Here is a 25,214-nt window from a genome sequence, read left to right as displayed (position 1 = left end):
ATTTTTTGCCTGTATTCAATGTGCTAGTTGTTTTAAGATCTTCGAAAATTGGCTGATGATGACACTTAAAATGTGTTGAAACCGGTCCCATTAAACAGGTTGTAACTACTTCTTACCATCTTATTACGGAGTATTGAAAGGTGGATCCTAACCTATTATATTGTACATCTTATTTCTCTATTCAATACGGAACAATAATGAAGTTTTTAACTTTAAATAAGAAAAAGGAGCATGGAAGGCGCAACAAATCAGTCTGGTATTTTTGTTTTAAGAGGAAGTACAACTAGATAATCATTCTCTGAACAAATTATGAAGAAAAATAATATTTATTCAGCGAAGGAATTTTGAAATTAATTACAAAATAAAACACAGGATATTGTATTAAGCTGAAAAGCTCACAAACGGATCAAAACGGAACACAAGTAACAGACCACTTGAGATGTATATACCCTTGATTAATCCACTTAAGTGAATGGCGAGATCAGCAATATTCTCGTCATCGGGTATTATGAGTGTCTCCTGCAAGAGAGATCGGTGCCCTCTGTGTGGATGTGTGTGTTCCCTCTTTAGGAGGTAAGAGTGGGTAGATCTTCCATGACCTATTCTCGCAAAAAAACTATGGCCTCCCTCCGTGAAGGCCGGAAAGAGGAGCACCACAAGGAAGTTGTCTTCTTAACTGCACTCAGATTCCCAGGACGCCAAGATGGTTCGATGTAGCTGAGAACAAATATCCCCAGCAGGTACATTAACAGGTATAGGAGATAAAATTACCACTTCCTTTGCACCTTCACCCGCAATCTCACACAAAAGTGATTCTGGTGCGAACATCACATGACCTGGCTATTAGGTTGTGAATGATGAACCAAACAACAATGCATCCCTTAACAAGTTGCTTTATGTCGCACCGACACAGATGGGTCTTATGGCGACGATGGGATAGGAGTGGGAAGGAAGCTGCAGCATTTGCCTGATGTGAAAATGGGAATCCACAGAAACGTTATCTTTACCACCTATTGTATTGTGTATCGCCAGTGGAACACAGCAGCTCACAGAAAAGCCAAGCATGTACCATGGATGGTAGACATGTGATCAGAAGCCTTTTCTCATCAAAGCTACCTGCAGTTCTCTTTAGGAACATTAATACATCAGGTAATCATTAACATAGTGGTAAGGCTCCAGAGATTTATAAACTCAGTGAGTCTTCCCCATCATTATTGATGGTTCTGGGAGTTAATTCTCGTTGTATGTCCTACATTACTGCTGCCAGGTGCAGCCAATAGTTACACTGTCTCCTGGAACCATATCACAAGAAATGAATTCTCTGTTAAATCTGCTGAGAAGGCAGTATAAAAGCCTGCATCACCAGTGGTACATGCCATCGTGAAAATGGTAAGTAATGCATTTCCACAAGAAGATTCAACTCGACTTCTTGTACATAACAATGTCAAAACAGGGTAATTTCAATATTTGGCAGCATGGATTTTGTGAATTTAGAAGTAAAGGAAAGATTTTAAGGTGTATGACTAAGAAACACACAGGGGTCATTCCATATCAAATCTAACACTACTGACAGTCTGACATCACCAATGTTAACCCTGAGATGGTTATTTATTTCCATTATGGCTTTTAGTGCTGGGGCTGTCTGAGGAATGTTTGACTTGCCTGGTGCAAGTCTTTATTAATTAAGTTTCTGAAAATAGTATTTAAAATTATCATCAAAGGTCCAATGATAATACCCAGCAAGTGTCATCACTAGTGAAGACTGAGATATTTGCTAACCAAATACAATACTGCAAATGCATTAACAAGTAAATAAATAAATAAACAAAAATAAATTATATACCAAACCTTATTCCCAGTAAACATGACTGGATTGTTGACGAGAATATCAGATCATTTAAACTCTGAATATTTCTAAAGCATAGTTTAACATTCAGAGTTTAAATGATCTGATATACTCGTCAACAATCCAGTCATGTTTACTGGGCTGATTTATAACAGTACCTGGTTTGCTAGAGCGGATAAATGACAACAATTATGATGATGGGTTCTTATTTTTGTACCTTCATGAATTTTAAATTTATGAGTGGAGACAAAACCATAGAACTGGCACTATGTTGATAGAGATCTTTTTATTTCACTCTCCTTCTTCTAGACTTCTTTGAAGCTGTCTACTTGCAGATTTTTCATTTTCAATCTCTATGCCTTCTAGCACTTCTTCAAATCTAAAGCTCTCTACAGGCTTTCTATTATAATATTGCAGCATGAATTCAAGGGTCAAGAAATAAGATTTATATTTCTATACCACTGAAGGGCCTAACACACTGTGGCAGATGAACACTCAATATCAAAATATACATATGTTTTGGTAGTTCCTGCTCTCTGTGGCGCACTTCAGTCACGCTCCATTACTGCAATACTATCTTCCCAATATCAGACAGACATATTTCAAGCAACATCACAGCAAAATCAATAACTGATCGAATTCTTAGAAACAGTCATTGCACAACAAAAGGTAGCAGTAACCTAACAGAAATATAATAACTTCCTCTGAGAATAAGATTATGGGTTAGTTCTTGTCTTTTTTCCTTGCCTTGGAGTTAGAACAAATTTTACATTCTCAGGGATTATTCTCTTACATCGTTCACACAGCTCAGTATCTACGGATGTATAGCCACAATACGAACACACGGCCATTGCTTCTAAATCGTCGCGCGCTGCCATCTTAATTACATCGGCTTTCAGATAGGACGAGGACTGAGGTGGAGGCGTAGGCGTAGGCTGTTCTGATCTTGTCACTTTTGAAGCCTTCTTCTCGCCACATCTATTCCGATCGTCGGATGTGGGCACGCTCCCACAGTCACATCTCCGAATCTTCCTTTCCGGGTTCGAAACAGCTGCCTGAAAATATAAATATCACTTTGTAAATTAAAATAGAACACACAGTGCCAATTAGAGAGCAGACTTTTGCTTGTGTGTTATGGAAAGGGAGAGAGAAGTGAAAAAATTATGTCATATATAGATAGAAACAAATAGAAACACACAACACGACAAACACAATGACAGGTCAGCATCGGAAGAGGGAGCAATAGAAAGGAAGACAAGGACAATCTCCCCATCTTCAAATAGATAGGCTCTCTCCTTATCAATCTCTGTTCTTTTACACCCATCTCTTATTAGCCCCTGATGAGCTAGTTTCTACCTTCCAGCATCAACATGAGCGTGGACTTGAACACTCACCGACATCTTCTGTCATGACTGGGGAAATGTGTAAAAAGAAGAAAGTCAGACGAACACAGGAAAAGGGAAGAGACAAAACATTTTTTTTCTATTTGAAGACAACTCGATTGTGTGTGTGTGTGTGTGTATAAGAGTGTGTGCGTGCTGTTACAAATAAAACTAAGTCGGTTTTATTACTCTAATTCATTTCCAGCATGACCCAATCAGTGTTCTTCCTAGGACCTTTCTACTGGACACACTGCCCTGCTGTTTTTACAGACCGCCTGGCTTACATAACCTAGATACGTGCTATTTACATAATATTAATACATATTTAAGTCACTGGATGCTCCAAATTAAAGTGTATATACTGTAAAACTGGCTATTTACATGATAAATCTTCATTAATGTTAGCATAATTGCATCGGGGTTTAAATGTTTAGCTTGACTATCATGTAATGTCGTGCGCGAGAGGTGTCAGGATTAGCGTGGAATCGCATGCGAGCACTCGATACAGCATGTCGTCACAAATCGGTATGGCATTCCACAGCAACCGAGTGCGAAGTTCCGGCGTTGTAAGATTATGAACGAACGGTAGAATACTAGAAGTTATGTCTTGTTCATGATAATAACACTAAAATAGTTCAATTTTTCAGTTAATGCCACGCGTATTCGTAAGTATTTTCCCGTTTCACTAAGAGATGGCGTCAATGAGCAGCACGCAGCTTATGAATTTGACATATTATTATTTATAAATTTCATTTTCCGTATTGACAGATTCAAAGTATAGATAAGAAAAGTGTTTTTCCACCAATCAATACACAATTTATTTTAAATAGATTAAACTAGTACCGGTTTCGGCTCTTTAACGGCCATCATCAGCTAGTACATGATTTGTTTCAACCATTAGACGATTCACAAGTTGTTATTGTATTAGACATCCGGATGTCTAATGGGGGATGGAAATGTGTACAATAGCATGTAATTAAAATATCAGTAGTCAAGGTAAAAAGTTACAATAAGTTAGAACATGAGTATGTAGGACATATTAAAACATATGGGTCATAATATAAAACACTTAAAAATTTTTAACAAGTGTCTACCTATACTTACCAAATTTTAATGTGTTAAAACTTTTTAAGTGTTTTATATTATGACCCATATGTTTTAATATGTCCTACATACTCATGTTCTAACTTATTGTAACTTTTTACCTTGACTACTGATATTTTAATTACATGCTATTGTACACATTTCCATCCCCCATTAGACATCCGGATGTCTAATACAATAACAACTTGTGAATCGTCTAATGGTTGAAACAAATCATGTACTAGCTGATGATGGCCGTTAAAGAGCCGAAACCGGTACTAGTTTAATCTATTTAAAATAAATTGTGTATTGATTGGTGGAAAAACACTTTTCTTATCTATACTTTGAATTTGACATATACGTCAGTTTGTTCATCTGACCTTAACCTACCAACACACACAAGTTGAGTCCGCCAAACACTAGCGCCTGTATTGTATTGTTCAGTGATGATGTCGACAATTGTTCCTGAAAAAGAACATTTGCGGCACTCATTGCTTCTCTTATTTTTATTTTTTTTGCTTTACATCGCACCAACACAGACAGGTCTTATGACGACGATGGGACAGAAAAGGCCTAGGAATAGTTAGGAAACGGCCATGGCCTTAACTAAGGCACAGCCCCAGCATGTGCCTGGTATGAAAATGGGAAACCACGGAAAACCACTTCAGGGGTGCCGACAGTGGAATTCGAACCCACTATCTCCCGGATGCAAGATTACAGCTGCACGCCCCTAACCGCACAGCCAACTCGCCCGTTCTTTTCTTATTTCATCAAAAGAAAAAGGCTGTGGGAAGTCATCGTTTGATGGTAGAAATATATGGTGAAAACGTTCGATTGATTAGGTGAGACTCGGTTTCGACAATTTAAACGTGGTGATTTCAATGTGATAGACCATACTTTGTGTCTGGTGGGACCAGAGCGGTATTGTGTATTATGAAATCTTGAAGCCCGTTGTATTTTCATCACCATTATTTTGCTCTTCTACACACTGATTTTCATACCATATTTCACTGGGCGAGTTAGCCGTGCGGTTAGGGGCGCGCAGCTGTGAGATAGTGGGTTCGAGCCCCACTGTTGGCAGTCCTGAAGATGGTTTTCTGTGGTTTCCCATTTTCACACCAGGCAAATGCTGGGGCTGTTCCATAATTAAGGCCATGGCTGATTCCTTCCCATTCCTAGGCCTTTCCTGTCCCATCGTCGCCATAAGATCTATCTGTGTTGGTGCGTCGTAAAGGAAAAAAACAAAAAAAACCAACATATTTCTCAATATTGTCATTTAAAGCATCTAGTTGGATTTGAACTTCTGTACTGTTGACTCCCCAGATTACTATGTCATCTGAAAACAACAATATTTTCATATAGGCCTACCCCCATATCTTGCCTTTATTTCCTTCAGAATTTCATCCATAACCATTATAAACATAAGTGAAGACAACACACTTCCCTATCTTAGTCCGGTTTGGTTTCTAAACCAATCTGTTCTCCCCACTGGAGTCCGTACACAACCGAAATAATTACTGTGGCCTGATTGGTCACCAGGTGAGCGAGACAAAATTTCGTGGTCTTTTCGTTTCTTGTCAGTCCAGCGATCAGATGCACATTGGAGGATCCTCCCTCCCAGGATGGGCTGCCTTGGGTAAGCGCTGTTGGTTTCATTTCCACCTTAATTTATATTTAATGTACTTTCACACAGAGTTTATCCCTACTCGCCCCTCAATTCTTCAGATGCCTTAGCTTTTCAGCTGGGCCTTCCTGTTGATTTTGGAGGCATTCCCCTTTCTTTTAGTTTTGTAAATCATGTAATTAGTATATTTATTTTATTTCCATTGGGGGTTGCCTCCAGTAACTTTGTATCACTTGATGCACACTAGCTTTCCCTCTGCCCGCATCAGAAGTGTTTTTGGTGTGGGAGCAAGTTGAACTGGCCTCTGCATCAAGTTTTAAGTATTTCTGGTTTCCCCTTTGTTTCCATTATGTGGCACAATTCTCTGAAAGCTCTTTTTCTTATTGAAAGCAACTGTACTCAATACTCTCCTGCTGACTTGCTAGGCCTAACGCATAAGAGGATTTTCTTTCAGGGTTTACTCCCTTAGCCTTTGAGGATGCCTTTCTCGTCCTACAAGGCAGTAGGTTCCATCTGTACACCCCAGAAGGATGGGTTGCCTCTTCCGTCATCTCCACCGTACCGAAGTCCATCATCTCCGCCGTAGATGCCGTTGAGGTCTTCACCCTTAACCCAGGGCAAGGGCCCTCCATATTTATGACCCCTGGAGAGAGGGTGTCCCAGTATTTTAAAACCCACAGGAATTGGGCTACCTGTTGGTCCGCGGGTTGTATTGGTTATTTCAACCAGCCCTACATACTGTAGGGGCCCCCTATCCGCCACCTGGGGACGCGCTCTGTAAGGGTCAGGTTCCCCTGGTTACTTATTAGAAGTTAACCCCACCCACAAGGAGTAAGGTTGTATAGTGGAAACAGAAGCTGTGTTCAAGTAGGATGTGGTTTGTCGGACTGGTTTGAAACAAAGAGAGGAGTGCAGCAGGGCAGCTCATTGTCACCACTTCTATTTATTACTGTAATGGATGTAGTAATGAAATCAATTAAAAGGAAAGAACATGGAGATATCAAAGCCTTCACATTTGCAGATGATGTTGCGATCTGGAGTGACTCAGAAGAGGAACTGGGAGAGAGAATACAAAGCTGGAATGAGGAGTTTAAGAAATATGGTTTAAACATCAGCAAGACCAAGACGGTGGTGATGAAAGTGTATCGGGAAGGAGCAGAACCAATAGTCATGTTAAATGAAACTCAACTGGACACTGTTCCAGTTTTCAAATACTTGGGTAGCGTTATATCAAATGACAACCTAGCAAAACATGAGGTGAACAATCGAATCAATAAGGCAACACAATTTTACCACCAGGTAAGATACCTGCTGTGGGATGAGCAAATACCCATGAAAACAAAAATGACATTGTACAAGTATGTAAGCTTTGGGAAGGCATTCTTTCTGATTATATTAGACATGTTTGTGAAATTAATAACTGGTTCGATAGAAGGCAATTCGGTTTTAGGAAAGGTTATTCCACTGAAGCTCAACTTGTAGGATTCCAGCAAGATATAGCAGATATCTTGGATTCTGGAGGTCAAATGGACTGTATCGCGATTGACATGTCTAAAGCATTTGATAGGGTGGATCATGGGAGACTACTGGCAAAAATGAATGCAATTGGACTAGACAAAAGAGTGACTGAATGGGTTACTATATTTCTAGAAAATAGATCTCAGAGAGTTAGAGTAGGTGAAGCTTTGTCTGACCCTGTAATAGTTGAGAGGGTAGTTCCTCAGGGCAGTGTTATCGGACCTTTATGTTTTCTTATATATATAAATGATATGAGTAAAGGAGTGGAATCGGAGGTAAGGCTTTTTGCGGATGATGTTATTCTCTATAGAGTGATAGATAAGTTACAAGATTGTGAGCAACTGCAACGTGACCTCGAAAATATTGTGAGATGGACAGCAGGCAATGGTATGTTGATAAACGGGGCGAAAAGTCAGGTTGTGAGTTTCACAAATAGGAAAAGTCCTCTCAGTTTTAATTACTGCGTTGATGGGGTGAAAGTTCCTTTTGGGGATCATTGTAAGTATCTAGGTGTTAATATAAGGAAAGATCTTCACTGGGGTAATCACATAAATGGGATTGTAAATAAAGGGTACCGATCTCTGCACATGGTTATGAGGGTGTTTAGGGGTTGTAGTAAGGATGTAAAGGAGAGTGCATATAAGTCTCTGGTAAGACCCCAACTAGAGTATGGCTCCAGTGTATGGGACCCTCACCAGGATTACCTGATTCAAGAACTGGAAAAAATCCAAAGAAAAGCAGCTCGATTTGTTCTGGGTGATTTCCGACAAAAGAGTAGCGTTACAAAAATGTTCCAATGTTTGGGTTGGGAAGAATTGAGAGAAAGAAGAAGAGCTGCTCGACTAAGTGGTATGTTCCGAGCTGTCAGCGGAGAGATGGCGTGGAATGACATTAGTAGACGAATAGGTTTGAATGGCGTCTATAAAAGTAGGAAAGATCACAATATGAAGATAAAGTTGGAATTCAAGAGGACAAACTGGGGCAAATATTCATTTATAGGAAGGGGAGTTAGGGATTGGAATAACTTACCAAGGGAGATGTTCAATAAATTTCCAATTTCTTTGAAATCATTTAGGAAAAGGCTAGGAAAGCAACAGATAGGGAATCTGCCACCTGGGCGACTGCCCTAAATGCAGATCAGTATTGATTGATTGATTGAGCATGAAGTCCTATTATACACCAATTCTTACGTAGTCTCGAAACCAAAACACTGACCAATAGAGATAATTCCAAACTTCAGGCAGCTGAAATGAAATTCCTACGCACTATGATCCAGAAAACCAGGAAAGACAAGATTAGGAATGAGAAAATTAGAGAAGAAGTAGGAATAGATGATTCTCTCCTCAATAAGATTCAGATATCAAGACTGAAGTGGTTTGGTCACATGAAGAGGATGCCAATAAACAGAACTGCAAGGAAGGAATTTGACAGAAAGGCAGAAGGAAGACGACCCGTGGGAAGACCATGAAGGAAATGGATAGATTTAGTTAAGAACGATGTAATGCTGAGAGGTCATGATTGGGACAAGTTGGTGGAGGAAGAATGGTACAAGGACAGGATGAGATGGAGGAGGCTCATATACCACACCCGGGAAACTGGAGATGGTTTAGGATGATGATGAATTGTCTGAAAGCGCGTTAACTTTCTCTTAATTTTGTATTTGTATCATGTGCTTTCTATAAGCCTTAAATGTTGTATTCTGGAAGTTGCATTATGTTAAGGTATCTTTAGTTAGCCTCTTGACCTAAAAGAAAAGTCCTTGGCAAATTACATCTAATTTGTGGTTTGGAGATATCGTAACTGGATTTTTGAACTGATGGATTTTGTTCCAAATTTTCTTTGCAATGTTTATTTTGGAAAATAATATCACGGATCAAGGGATCACCGTAGATTTTTCTAAAACCCGCAACCTATGTATCCCAATGCCCCTGGCAGGGTTTCCATGTCCGCTCCACATCCTTTTATTATAGTCGTCACGTTGCCCAACTTGATGTTCATTTGTTTAGACTTGATGTAGTTTATCTGACGTTTGGTTTGGCGCTAACGACATTAAAGTGCCGTGTAATTTAATTTTTCCTTTTTCTTTGCTATGTATTGTGTAACCACCTGAAAGCCAGTTACAGTTCTTATACATTGATTTGACTAGTTCCCTTGATTGCCTTCTACATCCTTTTCTTTCCTGGCATTAAATTACGAGTTGCGGTCTTTAGTCGCCTATTGAGGGACACTATTGGCTTTTGGCCATCGGTAACGGAACTAGACCGGCCGTGAATTTGACTACAACTAGGCTGACCTTGAACCTTACCACTCACTGCTGCCATCACTGCTTCACTCACATTGTGATTCTTGTTCCTTACTCTCTTGACACTCTCTTCATTCCTTTTCCTACTGGGGGCCTTTCGCGATTTTACCTCAGTGGATATGTATTTCGGAAAATTTGGAAAAATATGAAGCACCATTCCTGGTTTTAATTTCCACCTCACACAAGGAAGTTCAACGTTTTTACTGTTCAGAATGAAACAGTTTGCCTTTTTAAGTTAATTATTGCTTATCTTTCCGCAGAATAACTCTCGTCCACTTTGGAAACAGATTATTTTCTTTTGGCGGTATAAAAAGTTATCTACCATCAGACTTCCTTCCGTAACCCAATTTATAACCAGGAACGAAACAATAGGACACTTTCTCAAAAGAACAGAAAACTAGTTGATTGCACGCACAAAACAATCCACAGATATTAATACAGTCTTTCAGACAATATCAAAACAAACAATTCCCTCGACAGGCGTTAAAATTGTTACCATGACTTCACACATGCACACTATTAGCTTCGTCAACAATTTGGCGCACATGTTGTTGCAGCTGGTTCATTGTGACTACAACGCCACACTCCAATGATAATGTTAAGAGAGCGTAGTGATCACAATAGGTATTCTATTGGTCATGCTAATACTATTCCCCGAGTATTGGGTTGCCTCTTCTGCAATCTCCACCATTCCAAAATCCATCTTCTCCACCGTAGATTCCATTGAGGTCTTCGCTCGTAACCCTTACCAGATGTGCCACCACTTGGGCAGGGCTGCCTCCAAAGAGGGTCACTACCTGCTACCCTGTATTATTACTATTAGATATTATAGTTGTTCATAATTTATTTTAGAGGTTCCCTTAATTAGTAGAATTTTACAGATAAAATTAGATATGTATTACCTTGTTTTAATGGCAGTTCCTTGATATTGCATTTATACTGTTACCAAAATCTTATATTGTTGCATTTACACAAGCTGTGTGTTCACAATTTCTTACCTTCACTGGCTTTACCTCCGCAGTTGTATTCTTGGAGACTGGAACAGTTTTCACTCGAGCAGGAAGCTTTCTTTTACAGCGCTGGCACCTATTGAAGTCCATCGACGTGTAGCCACAATGAGTGCACACAGCCATTATTTCCAAGTATTTAGGTACCTGAAAACATACACATTATCAGACTACCAAATCACTGCAAGTTAACACTGATCATGGCATAAACCTGTTTAAGAAATAAGAAAAGACAGTCACTTAAAATAGTCTGCAACACCATCATGATCACCTCAATTCCCCTTAACTAAATGCACCCAAATTGGAACATTTTATGACAAGAACTGTACTGATCACTTGAATCAGAAATCCCTCATGCCCAATTAAGGGTTTCTTTCAAGAGGAAAGGGAAAATTTCCACAATTATCTACCATCACATCTAAAGTTTGTGGATTAATGGACCTATCATACAACAAAATTTCAAGTTCATATTTGTAATAAAAGTTGAGGAAAACATTATGAAAATTGAATAAACTCACCAACAAAGGGTATTTCTGCAATACATTAGACAAATTAAAAGGTTAAGAAATAAGTCATGACAGGGCCAGCAAGACGGTGATGGATTAGACTTATTTTGTGCCAATTCTGACATATGGATCAGAAACGTGGGTGATGAAGGAGAGGGATAAAAGTAGAATACATTCAGTGGAAATGAAGTTTCAGAGGTGTCGAGTAGGTTTAACAAGAATGGACAAAGTAAGAAATGAGATAGTTTGGAAACCGGTAAGTGAGGTACCACTACAGGAAAAGATAGAAAAATCAAGACTGCAGTAGTATGGACATGTTAAGGGAATGGGAGAAAAGAGGATACCAAACAGAAATCGATGGAGAGGCTTATGTTCCAAGCAGACCCAGCCTGTGGTTGGAAACTGTTCCAGTTGAGGATGAAGAAATAAATAGTTCACTATGTCTAACTCCCTTACCACATGCCAGTAACTACTATCCTTTGCCCAGATGCAAACAATATTTACCCCTTGTGGATTGGCATCGCCACAAAATAAACTAATGAAGATATTCAGTGCTGTCTCTCTTCAGTGATCTCTTTCGTGCCATGTCATGATGCCGTAAAAATTTTTTCAGAGCCTGCACTGTGAGGTACGGATGGAAGAAAACAATGCACATCAGCAACAGGAAACAGAAGAAACCATCAGCTGACAGAAACATGGCTGGCAATATATGTCTTGAAATGTGCAGAAATCTGAACTTAATGAAAATGCCATTGTTCTATATTTGAGGAGTATAATGGACAATACAATTTTACAATGGAAACAAACAAAAAACTGATTACAGAGCCACACCAGGCAAGTAATTATGAAGCAGGAAAATTGTAGCTGTTCTCTGTTTTGCAAGCACCCAAGAACTTTGCAAGATGAGATCATTTCAATATTGGATTTTACAAAAACCAGAAAAAAACTCTGAATCAATTAAGTTATAGAACTGTATTGCAAGTGAAGGAAACAAATGCTTTTTACAAGAAACATTAAAGGATAGGAAAGGAACAAACAGGTGCCAAATCAAGGGGGATAGAGAGATATATATATAAGAAAGGAACACAGATAATAGGACGAACATAACAGCAGGTCAGATTGGGAAGAGGGAACAACAGAAATAGAGGAGGACAAACATAGAAGCACAAAAAGACTAGGACAATGTCCACATCTTCGTACACTGCTGTCTACAAATAGACAGGCCCTCTCTTCATTGATCGTAATTCTTTTCAGTCCCTGACAAGCTCATTTCTGTTTTCCAGCTTCATCACGAGGGCGGGCATCAAGGGGCCAACTTGACAGAGCTTCAGTCTTGATGTGGGTAAGTGTACGATAAGAAGAAAGCTGGATAAGTACAGGTAAAAAGGGAAGAAACATAAGACAAAGATAAATATATTGCGTGTGTTCCTTTCTTCTTCCTCCCTCTCTCTTTATTGTATATTATAGATAAAAACATTTGTAAAACGACAGTCTTTTCAAGTTTAGTGTCCCCTACACCAAGATCTTGCTCCATCATCATACTGCAAGTGAGCTCAGCCTTTCCAATGTTCAACAAATTTGACCATTTTCGGTCCTCACTCGGTCAATATTGACTAAGTACTACGGGCGATGGTTCGGTCCGCCCTGTCAATTTATCAAGTTGCTAATTTTGTATAATTATTTCACTCGTACATGTTTCTGGAGCCCCCACTCCCTTCATCAACAATTTCTACCTCATAAAGTAAGATTTCCCATATCTTAAGATCTAGGATCATTCAGCTATACATAAAACATTGTCAATACATAACATACATACAAAATGAACATTTCTTGATAATGTTTGTTACGTAACAGAACACTTTAAAGCACTTGTAAAACGTTCAGCTGGTTATTCTTATGTTATATGAGACTTTAAACTCCACTATTGTCCGGTCCCAAGTCCGGAATGGGAAAGGAGGAGGGTTAGCTGGCTTGGCAACAAGCTGTAAAAACAGCTAATGCCGAGTGTCGAGCAGCAGTAAATAACTCGACCCTCCCATAGGGGCCAACGGCTTCGGGCGGTTGAGCCCCTTTGGATGGGGTGATGGTCCCCTCAGTGTAGGGAATGACATTGGAACCCATCATCTGTGTCTTTGGCTGGGAAGACTTGGGAGAAAGGAGACGAGCTGCTCGACTAAGTGGTATGTTCCGAGCTGTCAGTGGAGAGATGGCGTATAGGAGGACATCAGTAGACGAATAAGTTTGAGTGGTGTCTTTAAAAGTAGGAAAGATCACAATATGAAGATAAAGTTGGAATTCAAGAGGACAAATTGGGGCAAATATTCGTTTATAGGAAAGGGAGTTAGGGATTGGAATAACTTACCAAGGAAGATGTTCAATAAATTTCCAATTTCTTTGCAATCATTTAAGAAAAGGCTAGGAAAACAACATATAGGGAATCTGCCACCTGGGCAACTGCCTTAAATGCAGATCAGCAGTGATTGATTGATTGTTTGGAGATGATTCTTGCAGCATGGCAGCCATGTACAGTGGAAAGAGTGTAAGAGCAAGCACACAGCCTTGTTTCAATCCATGAGTGATTGGGAACGAATCTGATACTGAGTTCCCATGAAGAACCTGTCCAGACATGCCATCATGAAGAGCTTGAACCAATTCCACATAACGTTCAGGACATCCAAAATGTCTCAATACTTTCCACATAGCAGATTTTGGTACTGAATCAAAGGCTTTTTCCTGGAGTTGTCTAGCACAGAAGGTCATATCTGTTGTACCTCTGGAGGTTCGGAAACTGCATTGAGACTCAGGCAAAATCCTGTCGGAGATAACTCGGAGCCAGTTTAATAGAATTCTTGCGATAATTTCACCTGCAATTGACAAAAGCGATATACCATGGTAGTTCCCACATACACTACGATTACCTTTCTTGAAGATAGTGATGATGGTAGCATTCTTCAAGTCGTCAGATACTTCTTGAGTTTCCCAAATCAAGACGATGAGTGTGAAAAGTCTAGTCTTCAAGGGTATACCTCCATTTTGTATCAGTTCCAGAGGGATGTTATCAGGACCAGGAGCCTTTCTTGGTTTTAGTTCAATGAGTGCTTTGGTGAAGTCTCTGTATGTAGGTGGAACTGCCATCCATGGTTGTTGGGGCTGCTGAGAGGCATGACGAAGAAAGTCCTCAGCAACATTGGAGATATGATTTAGAAGTGCAGAGAAACATTCCTTCCAAAGCTCTAAAATTTCTCCATTATCAGTTAAAATTTTTTTTGCTAGTTGTTTTACGTCGCACCGACACAGATAGGTCTTATGGCGACGATGGGACAGGGAAGGGCTAGGAGTGGGAAGGAAGCGGCCGTGGCCTTAATTAAGGTACAGCCCCAGCATTTGCCTGGTGAGAAAATGGGAAACCACGGAAAACCATTTTCAGGGCTGCCGACAGTGGGGTTCTTACCTACTATCTCCCGAATACTGGACACTGGCCGCACTTAAGCGACTGCAGCTATCGAGCTCGGTATCAGTTAAAATGATGGAGTTGTCAGCAGTCTTCAGTGTTCCCGATAACGATCGAATTGGACCATATATCTCCTTTATGCCAGCATAGAAGTTTTGCAGGTCACAGGCATCAGATAGTCTTTGCAGTTCTTGAGCTTTTTTTTTGCCACCAGTTATTCTTGATTTCCCTAATTTGTGCCTGATATTTTCCTTTAAGTTCCAAGAAATGTGATTTCTTCACATTGGTGATGGGCTTCCCATTTGGCATTGATCAGACATTTAATTTCTTCATTATTTTCATCAAACCAGTCATGTCGTTTTTTCCTCACAAAACCAGTTGTTTCCTCAGCTGACTCAGTGATGAGCTTCTGAAGCATGGCCCATTCCTGATTTGTACTATCACTGCTGACTGGATGACTAGCCAGTTTCTCTGACATTGCATTTCTATAATCTGTAGCAATGGATTCAGTTTGAAATTTAGAAGTGTTTAATTTCTTTCTGGACATGTTGTGGATGGATCTTTTTGGTTTTCGACAGATTGAGATTCTCAACCAGCAAAAAAGGAGCTTATGATCTGTCCAGCAGTCATCGACGTTTCTTGCGGTCTTTGTAACAAGGACATCTTTTTTATCACATTGCCTGGTGATGATATATTCAAGGATGTGCCAGTGCTTTGAGCGAAGATGCATCCAAGTGGTTTTGTAGCGATTAGGCAGGCAGAACTGAGTATTAGTAATGAAAAGTTCATGTTCAACACATAAACCAAGGAGCAGTAGACCATTGGCATTACAGTTGCCAAGTCCATGTTTTCCCATCACACTGCTCCATAATTATGATCTTCACCAACTCTGGTGTTGAAATCGCCAAGTAGTAAAAGTTTGTGGTACTTTGGTGATGGTAGTGCTCAGCAGGTTGTAGAATTGCTACATCAGCATCCAAGGTGAAAGCATATGCGGAGATGAGTGTCATAGATTTGGCTCCAGAGAGTGGGGATTCGGAGAATCATAATTCTTTCACTGACAGCGGTTTGAGTTAGCTGATAATCATTCACCAATGTGATCTTCACAGGGAATCCCACACCATGAATGCAGTGTTCTCGCTCATCTTTTTCCCTCCAGAAGATTGTGTAGCCTGAGCTGAACTCCGTTACGTTTACCTTTGCTGGACAGTCTGGTTTCACTTAAAGCAAGTATATCAATGTTCATTCATCCAAGCTCAAGGGTGACAAGTGCTGTTCTTCTCTCAGATCTGTTACTGTCTTTCAAATCAAGTAGGATTTGAACATTCCAGGTTCCTATAACCAAAGTTTTGGTAATCTTCGTTTTTCGACCGCATAAGGGGTGACCCGCTGGGTGCGGCCTCCCAGCTGGCTGAGAGTGTGACTACCGATGTTTAGCCCACATTTTCTAGGGCCTTCCCCGTTCAGGGTGGGCAGCGGTGATCCTAAATAGGCCTGCCCAAACACAGATGCAGGACCGAATTCCTGAATAGTCATGGGGTCTCAGAAAGATGACCATCACACATCTGCTGCCAACGTGCAGGTCCGACCTAGAGGCTTCCAGTTTCACCCGGAAACCTGCCTCCACCATTCTCATCCCATTGCCATTGGACTTGAGTTGAAGGGGGTGACAGCAGGAAAATGTGCTACAAGCGGAATTTTGCAGCTTGCAAGGAAGTGTCCCGCACACTATGATCTCGGAAGTACACCCTGCGGTACAAATGAAATGCGACATGCAGGTTATAGTACCACGACTGCAACAGACTGCCGCAGACTCGAAATACGATTGAGTTGCGCCTTCACAGCCAGTCAGGCATGACCTCATCTGCCTCCGCGACCAATGAGAACCAGAAAAAAAGAGGCCTTTTCAATCTGGCAAGACTTCACTCACAAAGATGTACTGTGGTTACCCGGGTGACAGAACTGCAGAACTGACACCGTATCTCTTACTTTAACACCTGCAGAAGTACAATAGTCAGTTAACGGCTTTAAAACTGCATGTGATCGCTTTGCTCTTGCCATTAATGGAACAAAAAAAATGAAGGTACTTGCACAACCTGCCCCAGGATTAACTCTTCCTGAGTTCAGTATCTCCATCTTAGACACAACACCGGAACAGGTTGATCACTTTTTGTATCTTGAAAGCATCTTGTCTAAATGGTGTACCTGTGAACAAAACATTGATAAAAGAATTGGGGCTGCTCGTGCAGCATGCGGACGGTTAATGCACAGAGTCTTCATGAATAACGATCTAAAACTGCATACCAAACTCACGGTGTACTTCGCTGTTGTCATTTCCACACTGCTGCATGGTTGTGAAACTTTGACACTCTATCGACGTGATATCAAAAACTTGAGCGCTTCCACCAACAGAATATTAAGTGGGAGGACTATGTGGCCAACACGGCAGTTCTCAACAAAGCGCAGTTAAATAGCATTGAGGCAACAATCATCGCTCATCAACTGAGATGGTCAGGCCATGTTCACCGCAAGGGTGATACCAGGCTTTCCTCCAAATTCTTTATGGTGAACTTTGCTCTGGCAGTAGACCTCATGGAGCTCCTCTTAAGCGTTTCAAGGACCAGTCAGTGCTTGTCCCCCACCCACTTCTTTGTTACATGGCCTGCCTGCTGCCTCCAGCAAGTCAGTGCTTGTTTCACATCAGACATTTACTTCTTTGCCTGAGGTCCTAAGTGAACTTAAAGACATCATATAATTACAAGATCATAACCACAAATTTTGTTATTGTATGTAATTTAATCTTATAATTATTTCTGCAACATTGTCTCTGTTATACATATGTTTTAGTTATCACATAACCTGTTTAATTTTATTTAGCTGAAGATGGCCACTAGGTGGCTGAAACTAGTCCCAAGACTGATGTAATATCACTTGATATATAGTATTGAAAAGGTCGACCCTCTTGTCAATTTATTTCTTATACTTAAGTTGTGGCAGTTCGAAATTGTCATTGCCTGGATCTGCCTGTCTGGGTTACAAGTATGCTCATTAGTTTTCATGATACATACATACATACATACATACATACATAACCCACGTCGTTCCATCTTAAGCGATGGGTCGGCAAACGAGGCTTCTCCACCAGTTGCGGTCCCTGAACTTCTCTCCTTCTTCCATGCTTTCCAAAGTATGACCGCTTTGTTGAATGTCAATCTTCACCATGTCCTTGTACCTGAGTCTTGGTCGCCCTCTTGGTATTTTGTCTTCAAGTTTTAGATCGTACATTTTTTTTGGTAATCTGTTATCACCCATGCGTCGCATATGTCCATACCATCTCAGTCTGTTATTTTGCACTGTTATTTTGTCCTGCAGTCTTACAACTTGAGCCTGCTTGCAGATTTCCTCATTACGGACTCTGTCCCTCCGTGTTTTGCCGATCATGCTACGGACAAATTTCATTTCTGCTGCCTGGATTCTACTAACATCTTTGTTTCTCATGGTCCATGTTTCACAACCATAGGTCAGGATTGGTACGTAATAAGTTTCATATATGACTCTCTTACATTTTGTTGGTATTTTCTTGTTCCATATGTCTTTAACTATTTTGTAAAAGTTGCTACCTGCCTGAATTCTGTGGGAAATTTCCTTATCTATGGAACCAGGATCAGAAATAACACTTCCAAGATATTTGAACTGATGGTTCATCTGTAGCTGTTTCCCCTCCATTTCAATGTGTCCCATTGGTTGCCCGTATCTCTTCATGACCATAACCTCACTTTTCTCTTGGCTGAAGATGAGTCCATATTCTTTAGCAGATTCTGCCCAGGAGTTTATTTGTCCTTGAAGATCTTCTTTAGAGTCTCCCCACAAGCATATATCATCCGCGAACAATATAACTTTCATTTCCTTACCTCCAATGGTTTGTTGAACTTTTCTCTCAATCTCGTTCATCACAGTGATGATACTGATACTGTAAGTTTAATTACAGTTTAATTTTTTCACTGATATTCCAAGTTTCAGCTGTTCTTCCTCATATATTTTTAAATATTTTTTTAATCCTTCTCATGCGTGCCGGGTCTCACTCCTCTTCATATTCACACAACACACGACACTACCAACCACCACAGAAACACGCACTAGTGATTACATCCCTCCATATAGGGTTGGCGTCAGGAAGGGCATACGACCGTAAAACAGGGCCAAATCCACATGTGCGACACAGTTCGCACACGCAACCCCACAGCTGGAGGAAAAAGCGGTAGAAGAAGAAGTGCATGTATCTGCTTTTATTTCAATGGCCAAACCAAGTTCAAGGCTGAAGTGCTCGAATATTAAAAATGCTTCAGACAGAGACAGTGACTTTACTGTTGAAAGCGATTCTGATTACGTGGAAAGTGACAACTGTAACTCCTCGAGATACCCCTAGAGTCAGAAAGTATCCGACAGTGAAGATGAGAGCAATCAAAGTGATGTGTGCAGCGAATAACTTTAAGCACGATACTTCACAAGGGAACTGCAGTTCACAAATCATACTGGCATAAAATTATTCGAAATTAACTGCTTTCCTTCAGGTTTAACAGGTAACAAGTCAGATAAGGTAATGTGTGATGTTTCTGTTGATGAAAACAACTTGTATCTTGTTTTTTTAAATTTTTAAATGCTATTTGTTCGGGGCGTCGACCCTTGTGGATCTTTTGCCCCTACTGGCACCATATGATATGAACCTGCGTGTAAAGTGGCAGGGCAGAACTGCAGAGTGTTATATGTGAGGAAAGGAACATTAAGGACGATACAAACACCCAATCCCCAGGCCAGGGATATTAATCATCTACAATTTTTTTTTTTTTTTTCCTAGGGGCTTTCTGTCACACTGACACAGATAGGTCTTATGGCGACGATGGGATAGGAAATGCCTAGGAGTTGGAAGGAAGCGGCCGTGACCTTAATTAACGTACAGCCCCAGCATCTGCCTGGTGTGAAAATGGGAAACCATGGAAAACCATTTTCAGGGCTGCCGATAGTGGGATTCGAACCTACTATCTCCCGGATGCAAGCCCACAGCCGCGCGCCTCTACGCGCATGGCCAACTCGCCCGGTAATCATCTACAATTAAAACCCCCTGACGCCACCAGGTGACAGGCAGACGCATTGCCCCCTACACCGCGGGGCCAGACATCTTAACCATGTTACTTATAAAAATACAACCAAGGTATTTTTGTCTAACTTGCTCATTGTTTTATATATCAGCGAGATATTGTCATTTGAATATACAGTGGAACCTCGATTCTCTGTTTTTAGAGGGAATGTGGAAAAAAGCGTACAACACGGGAAAAGGGAAAATCCGGGAACGAATTAAAACCGTCATCAATTTGGCTAAACATCACAAAAATGAAATATGTATAATTATAATCTTACAAACACTCCTCCACCAAACCAAACTACAGCTCTAATGGGCCTTTGCCTACCTAGCGACTGCTGCTAAGCCCAAAGGCCTGCAGATTACGACGTGACGCAGGGTCAGTGTGACGAATCCTCTCGGCCATTATTCCTAACTCTCTAGACCAGAGTCACCATCTCATCATTAGCTAGCTCCTCAATTAAAGGTAATCATGTAGGTTAAGTAGACCAGGAACCAGGCCTCATATCCAGGTAAAAATGCCTGACCTGCCCGAAAATTGAACCAGGGGCTTCCGGATGAGTAGCGGGCAAGCTAAACTGTGGAACTGGTTACAAACATTCATTACGCAAGTTAAAAATCTTGATGCTTTACATTCAGATTTACCGGGGAAACTTGGTCCCTTTTCCGTTAATACTTATTTCATGTCAGTAAATTTGATCAGCCAAACTCCTCAAAAAATCTAATAACGCCAAGCCAAATAACAATTGACCACAAGTAGGTTTTAAATTCTCTAATCTAATAATATATATTGCACATTAGGTACAAAAGCACCCATAATGACGATGAAATCCCTTCTTTTTATTTTATTTTGATCTTCTATTGTGATTTGGTCACCAGTATACAGTTCGTAGAAATTTTATGGAAATGATGTACCATGTAAATTAGGCCTACATCGAATTTTAAAGGTTGTTGATAAACTTAAGCACAATAGGTATTTTATTTGATCCTGTATTGACTTGTTTAAATCTATTAAAGAAACTATTTCGAATAGTTTATATTGGGTCCAACTTGTCAACACACTTTTAATGATTGAAAATTTTTTATTCTCTCATACATGTTTCAGGAACAATATGCACATTCCCTTCATTGGTGAAGGATTTGACATTTTCCTGAAACATGTATGACAGAATAAATCATTTTCAATCATTAAAAGTGTACTTACAAGGTGGACCCAACATAAACTATGTTAAATAGTTTCTTAATAGATTTTAAAGGTTATGTCGAACTCAAGAATATGGTTTCAAAGTATCGATTCTCAAAAGTTTTCGAATGCATTATATTCAATTCTGCCCGTCACTAATCACAATCAAATTGGAAAGCGAAAAAATACTAGTAATGTTCGTTATTTGTAAAGCTGTAAAACATGCTCGCTGCACAAGCCAGTACGAGTGGGAAATGTTACGATGCGCATATAAAACAAGTGTGGTTTTTTATGGCATTTTAACACAAATACATAAATGTAAAATTCCCCGTCTTATATTAGAACCAAAACAGTAACAGGCAATCCCAAGCCCTCCCATGGCTTTATGTATGTAATGATTTCAATTCCTGTCTGAAAGCCCAGTGCCTATACAGTGCCCTGTGGGAAGTGCCAAAAACTTGTTCAGCGATTCAACTGAAAAAAGAGAGTAAAAACAAAAACAAAAAACAAATCTCTAACCCTGGACATAATGTAGACGTTTTACAAGTACAAACATTTGACTAAACTCATTCTGACTCAAGTAGAACTGTTGAAATGTGCTGTCTCCTTCGAATCATTGTGGACACACTCTGCTTTATGATTTCCAAGGATTCCTTAAACAATACCAGCGAATGCGATTCTAAGATAATGCAAGTTCACTGTCGATCACTTTTCCAGCACTTGTTCTAACTATCGTAGTGACAGGATGTTAACGCCAAGATCCATACATATGCCGTAGCCGTCCTTTTGTGAGATAATGTTTCTTGAAAAATGCTTGACTGAGGATTTAGCGTTGATGAAACTGACATTTCTGGACAGTTGATCTGGGAAATTGTTTCTTTGAGGAACGAATAATGCCAGATTTTTACAACATGATTTAATTAGAATGCTCGCAGGACCACATAATCTGAACGAATAATCTGGAAAAACGTAGTTTCTGGGAATGGATAATCGAAGTTCCACTGTATGTTATACTGTTTGTGTGTTGATTCTTTTTACATTTCGGTAACAGAATCGAAAAAAAAAAAAAAAAAAAAGTGTCCGAGCTCCTTCAAGAAGATCCTGCAGGTAAGCACAAAGCAAGAAGGTTACGAGATAACATTTTCTAGTTCTTTATTAAGATCTAAATGATGACATTACTTACTTCTTGTGACTCAGGGAACTTTTTATCCTCAACAACACTAAGCTCCCTGAAAAAGAGAAAGGTAAATTATCAGTAAAAATATGAAACGTAATGTTTTGGAAAATGGAGTGAAAGGGAGACAACATGTTCAAGGATTAACATGAGGAACCAGAATAAAGATCTAAATGTAGAAGTATGGAAGATGAAAGTACAAGGAGGAAGACCATCAAAGACGCAAGGTTTTAATATTTCTAAAATGAAAGAGCTTAACCTTTAAGGAAAGTTGTCTACTAAAGCCATTACCAAGTTACATTTTAAAAACTAAAAAGTTAAAAGACTTTTTCTAAACTTAGTGCACATTTCTAACTATCCATGAAACACAAATATGACATTTATGGAACTACCTTATGGCGAGTTCCAATGGTCTTCAGTACCTTCACAATGTTAATTTTATGCCCCCTTTTCTCAGAAACTACTCAGGGAATTATGATTAAATGTTAACACTATAATCATAAGCATTCCTTATTACTTTACCATGGCATTTTTGTATTCCTATGCATATATCCATGTTAATAACATTTTTCTTCGACTCCAATATATTTCTAAAATTCTTGTCATAAAAATACCAATATTGTGAAATTTATAATTCTTACAACAATGTCCCATGTCAAAATGTTGCACATACTGCATAGAAAAGTGGTAAAAATTAAAGATGTTTAAAGTATGTAAAAGTTGAGAAAAGGGAACATATGATTTTAAAAATTTATAACACAATAAGGATTTAAAGCTTTGCAATTCAAGGTTAGTGTCTTCTGATATACTAGGCCTCCCTAGTGCATCTCTCAACAATATGATAGGCTGAGTAGATGAACCTCAGTGTGTTTAAAGGTGGGTGGGAGGGGGGTGTATGCAAAAAAAAAAAATGGGGATAAATTGTGAAATTCTTTTACTGCCTCATAATTTAGAAAAAAATGTCAGGATTATAAATCTCAAAAATTGTAATTCTATCGCCGACGTCGGCGGCAGTTACTTGTTTCCGAGTTTACAGATTTCCTGGCTAATAGCTCACTTCAATTCACAGCAGTTTGTGTTTGAACTTCCAGTGACTGTACAGGCCTATTCTTGTGTAGAAGATATGTCCACACATCACGCAGCTGAGGGACAGGAGAGATCTTGGCTGGGTTTGGCGAAGTTTGCGTTCCAGTCGCTTAATATCTTCATGTCTGCGGCGTTCTTGTTCGAAGTGTTGAACTGAGGCACAGACACTTTGCCGTCAAAGTAAACGGTCCTTGGCAAGTGTTTCCCAGGTTTGTGGTTTTATTTCTGCCGTCTTTAAGGTTTGTTTCAGTTGGTCTTTGAAACGTCTTAGGTGGACACCCCGTGGTCTTGAACCGCAGCCAAGTTCACCACAGAGGATCTGGTATGGTAGTCTGATGTCATTCATATGGCATGTCCTGCCCACCTGAGGCAATACCCAATGACCAATGCTTCTATTCTCTTAGCACACGCTTTCTCTAGAATATCAACATTAGAGACGTAGTTTTCCCATCTGATATTCATGATGGAGAGTAGTTTGATGGTGAAAGCTTTTCGATGTCATGGCAGTATAAGGTCCACACTTCATAGCCATAGAGAATTGTAGAGATGACCAAAGCCTGGTACACCATTAGTTTTGTGTGAATTGTAAGGTTTTTATGCCTGAAGACCCTGCGTGATAGTCGGCCAAAGACCACGTGGGCAGCACGAAGCCTGTTTTCCACAATCTTTTCTGAAGTACAGCTCTTTGACAAGATACTCCCAAGGTAAGTGAAGTGGTCTACTTGTTCTACTTTGGTGTTTGAGATGGTAATGTTAAATTCTGCGATGTTAGTCCCTGGTGCAGCCTGAGCAAGTGTGGCCAAAAAGGTCATATGCATCCTTGAAATTGTTGACTGACTGCTCACGTGTAATAACCGGTGATGCGGTATCATCAATACTGCTTTTCAGTTACTCTAGTAACACTGGTATGTCTTCGCAAGTGAAGTCTGGCGATGTTGAAGAGGCCACCATCAAAACGGTATTTAATCTCTACGATGGGGTTGTCTGTTGTTTCATAAAGCATGGCCGCCAGATACAAGGCAAACAAAGTTGGAGTAGTCTGATGCAATCTCTGTGCCTAACCCTGCGCGTCTCAATCTCATATGTGCCACAGGATATAGCTTTGAGACCATCGTGCGAGGGTCACTTCCTGGCAAGTCGGGATCCTCCTTAAAAAAATCCACGCCAGTGGCACTTTTCCTGCTACTTTCTTCACTTCGATCAAGTTCAACGGCGATGGGGCAAGGATGGTGGAGGCAGGTTTTGGGTAAATTGGGAGCCTCTAGTCCGGACGTTGGCGGCAGACGTGTGATGGTCCTCTTCATAATTCTATAGACATGTCTATAAGTATGGGCCGTGAAAGCATCAATGGTAACATTATAGTTCTATTCTGTCTCTAAGTGTCAGAATGTATTAAATTGCATTTCAAGACTTTTTTAGCCACACAACAATATATATATATATATATAATATTTTGAGAAAACATAAGTTTTACTGTGCTGCTGCTGTTTCTCAGATACCTCCCATCAAAGTTATCTACGGTAATGGTCGAACTGGATTACTGCAGATGCAGCAAACACCCATCAAGCAACCCCAACACCACAATTACAAACCAGAGACCGCAAGCCAGCAGTCTGCAATTGCTCAGAGAGCAGTATCCCGTTCCAGTATATACATGTACCAACAGAGAAACCATCACATACGAGAGTTTAGAATGCTCCACCAGTTTGTTAAGGCAAGTTGCTCAAGCCTTGCAAATAATTTACATTTGGAAAATTACTTTTCAACAATGACAATATGATGCACTGTTAGTGTTACAGAAAAACCATAATTTGTATTAAATGTACCACCAACCTTTCTGTTGTGAAGAAGAAGAAGAAGTAGTAGTAGTAGTAGAAGACGAACTGTCTTATCCAAGAGTCACAAAAACGTACCT

At 40.0% G+C, this 25,214-nt stretch overlaps 1 protein-coding gene across 4 annotated transcripts in view; it reads right to left on the bottom strand.

The window, feature by feature from the left end:
• Window positions 1–254: 254 nt before the first annotated feature.
• The window catches only part of LOC136884297 (uncharacterized), a 75,179-nt gene continuing 50,219 nt past the window's right edge, over window positions 255–25,214 (bottom strand). Inside the window, exons 8-11 of one of the 4 annotated variants that reach the window (XR_010861342.2) lie at window positions 22,223–22,268; window positions 10,754–10,909; window positions 2,064–2,901; window positions 260–717 (exon numbers count right to left, since the gene is read on the bottom strand). Coding sequence is in view for 3 of the 4 variants with exons in the window: in XM_067156369.2 (XP_067012470.2) it covers window positions 2,563–2,901; window positions 10,754–10,909; window positions 22,223–22,268 (541 nt within the window). In the remaining variant the exon portion in view is untranslated. Of the gene's footprint in view, window positions 2,902–10,753; window positions 10,910–22,222; window positions 22,269–25,214 lie in introns of all 4 variants that reach the window. The other 3 variants (XM_067156368.2, XM_067156369.2, XM_067156367.2) reach the window with 3 other exon arrangements.

Source organism: Anabrus simplex, chromosome 12 (genome assembly GCF_040414725.1).
Source record: "Anabrus simplex isolate iqAnaSimp1 chromosome 12, ASM4041472v1, whole genome shotgun sequence".
Classification (NCBI taxonomy): domain Eukaryota; kingdom Metazoa; phylum Arthropoda; class Insecta; order Orthoptera; family Tettigoniidae; genus Anabrus; species Anabrus simplex.
This window is presented reverse-complemented; position numbering and strand designations above follow the sequence as displayed.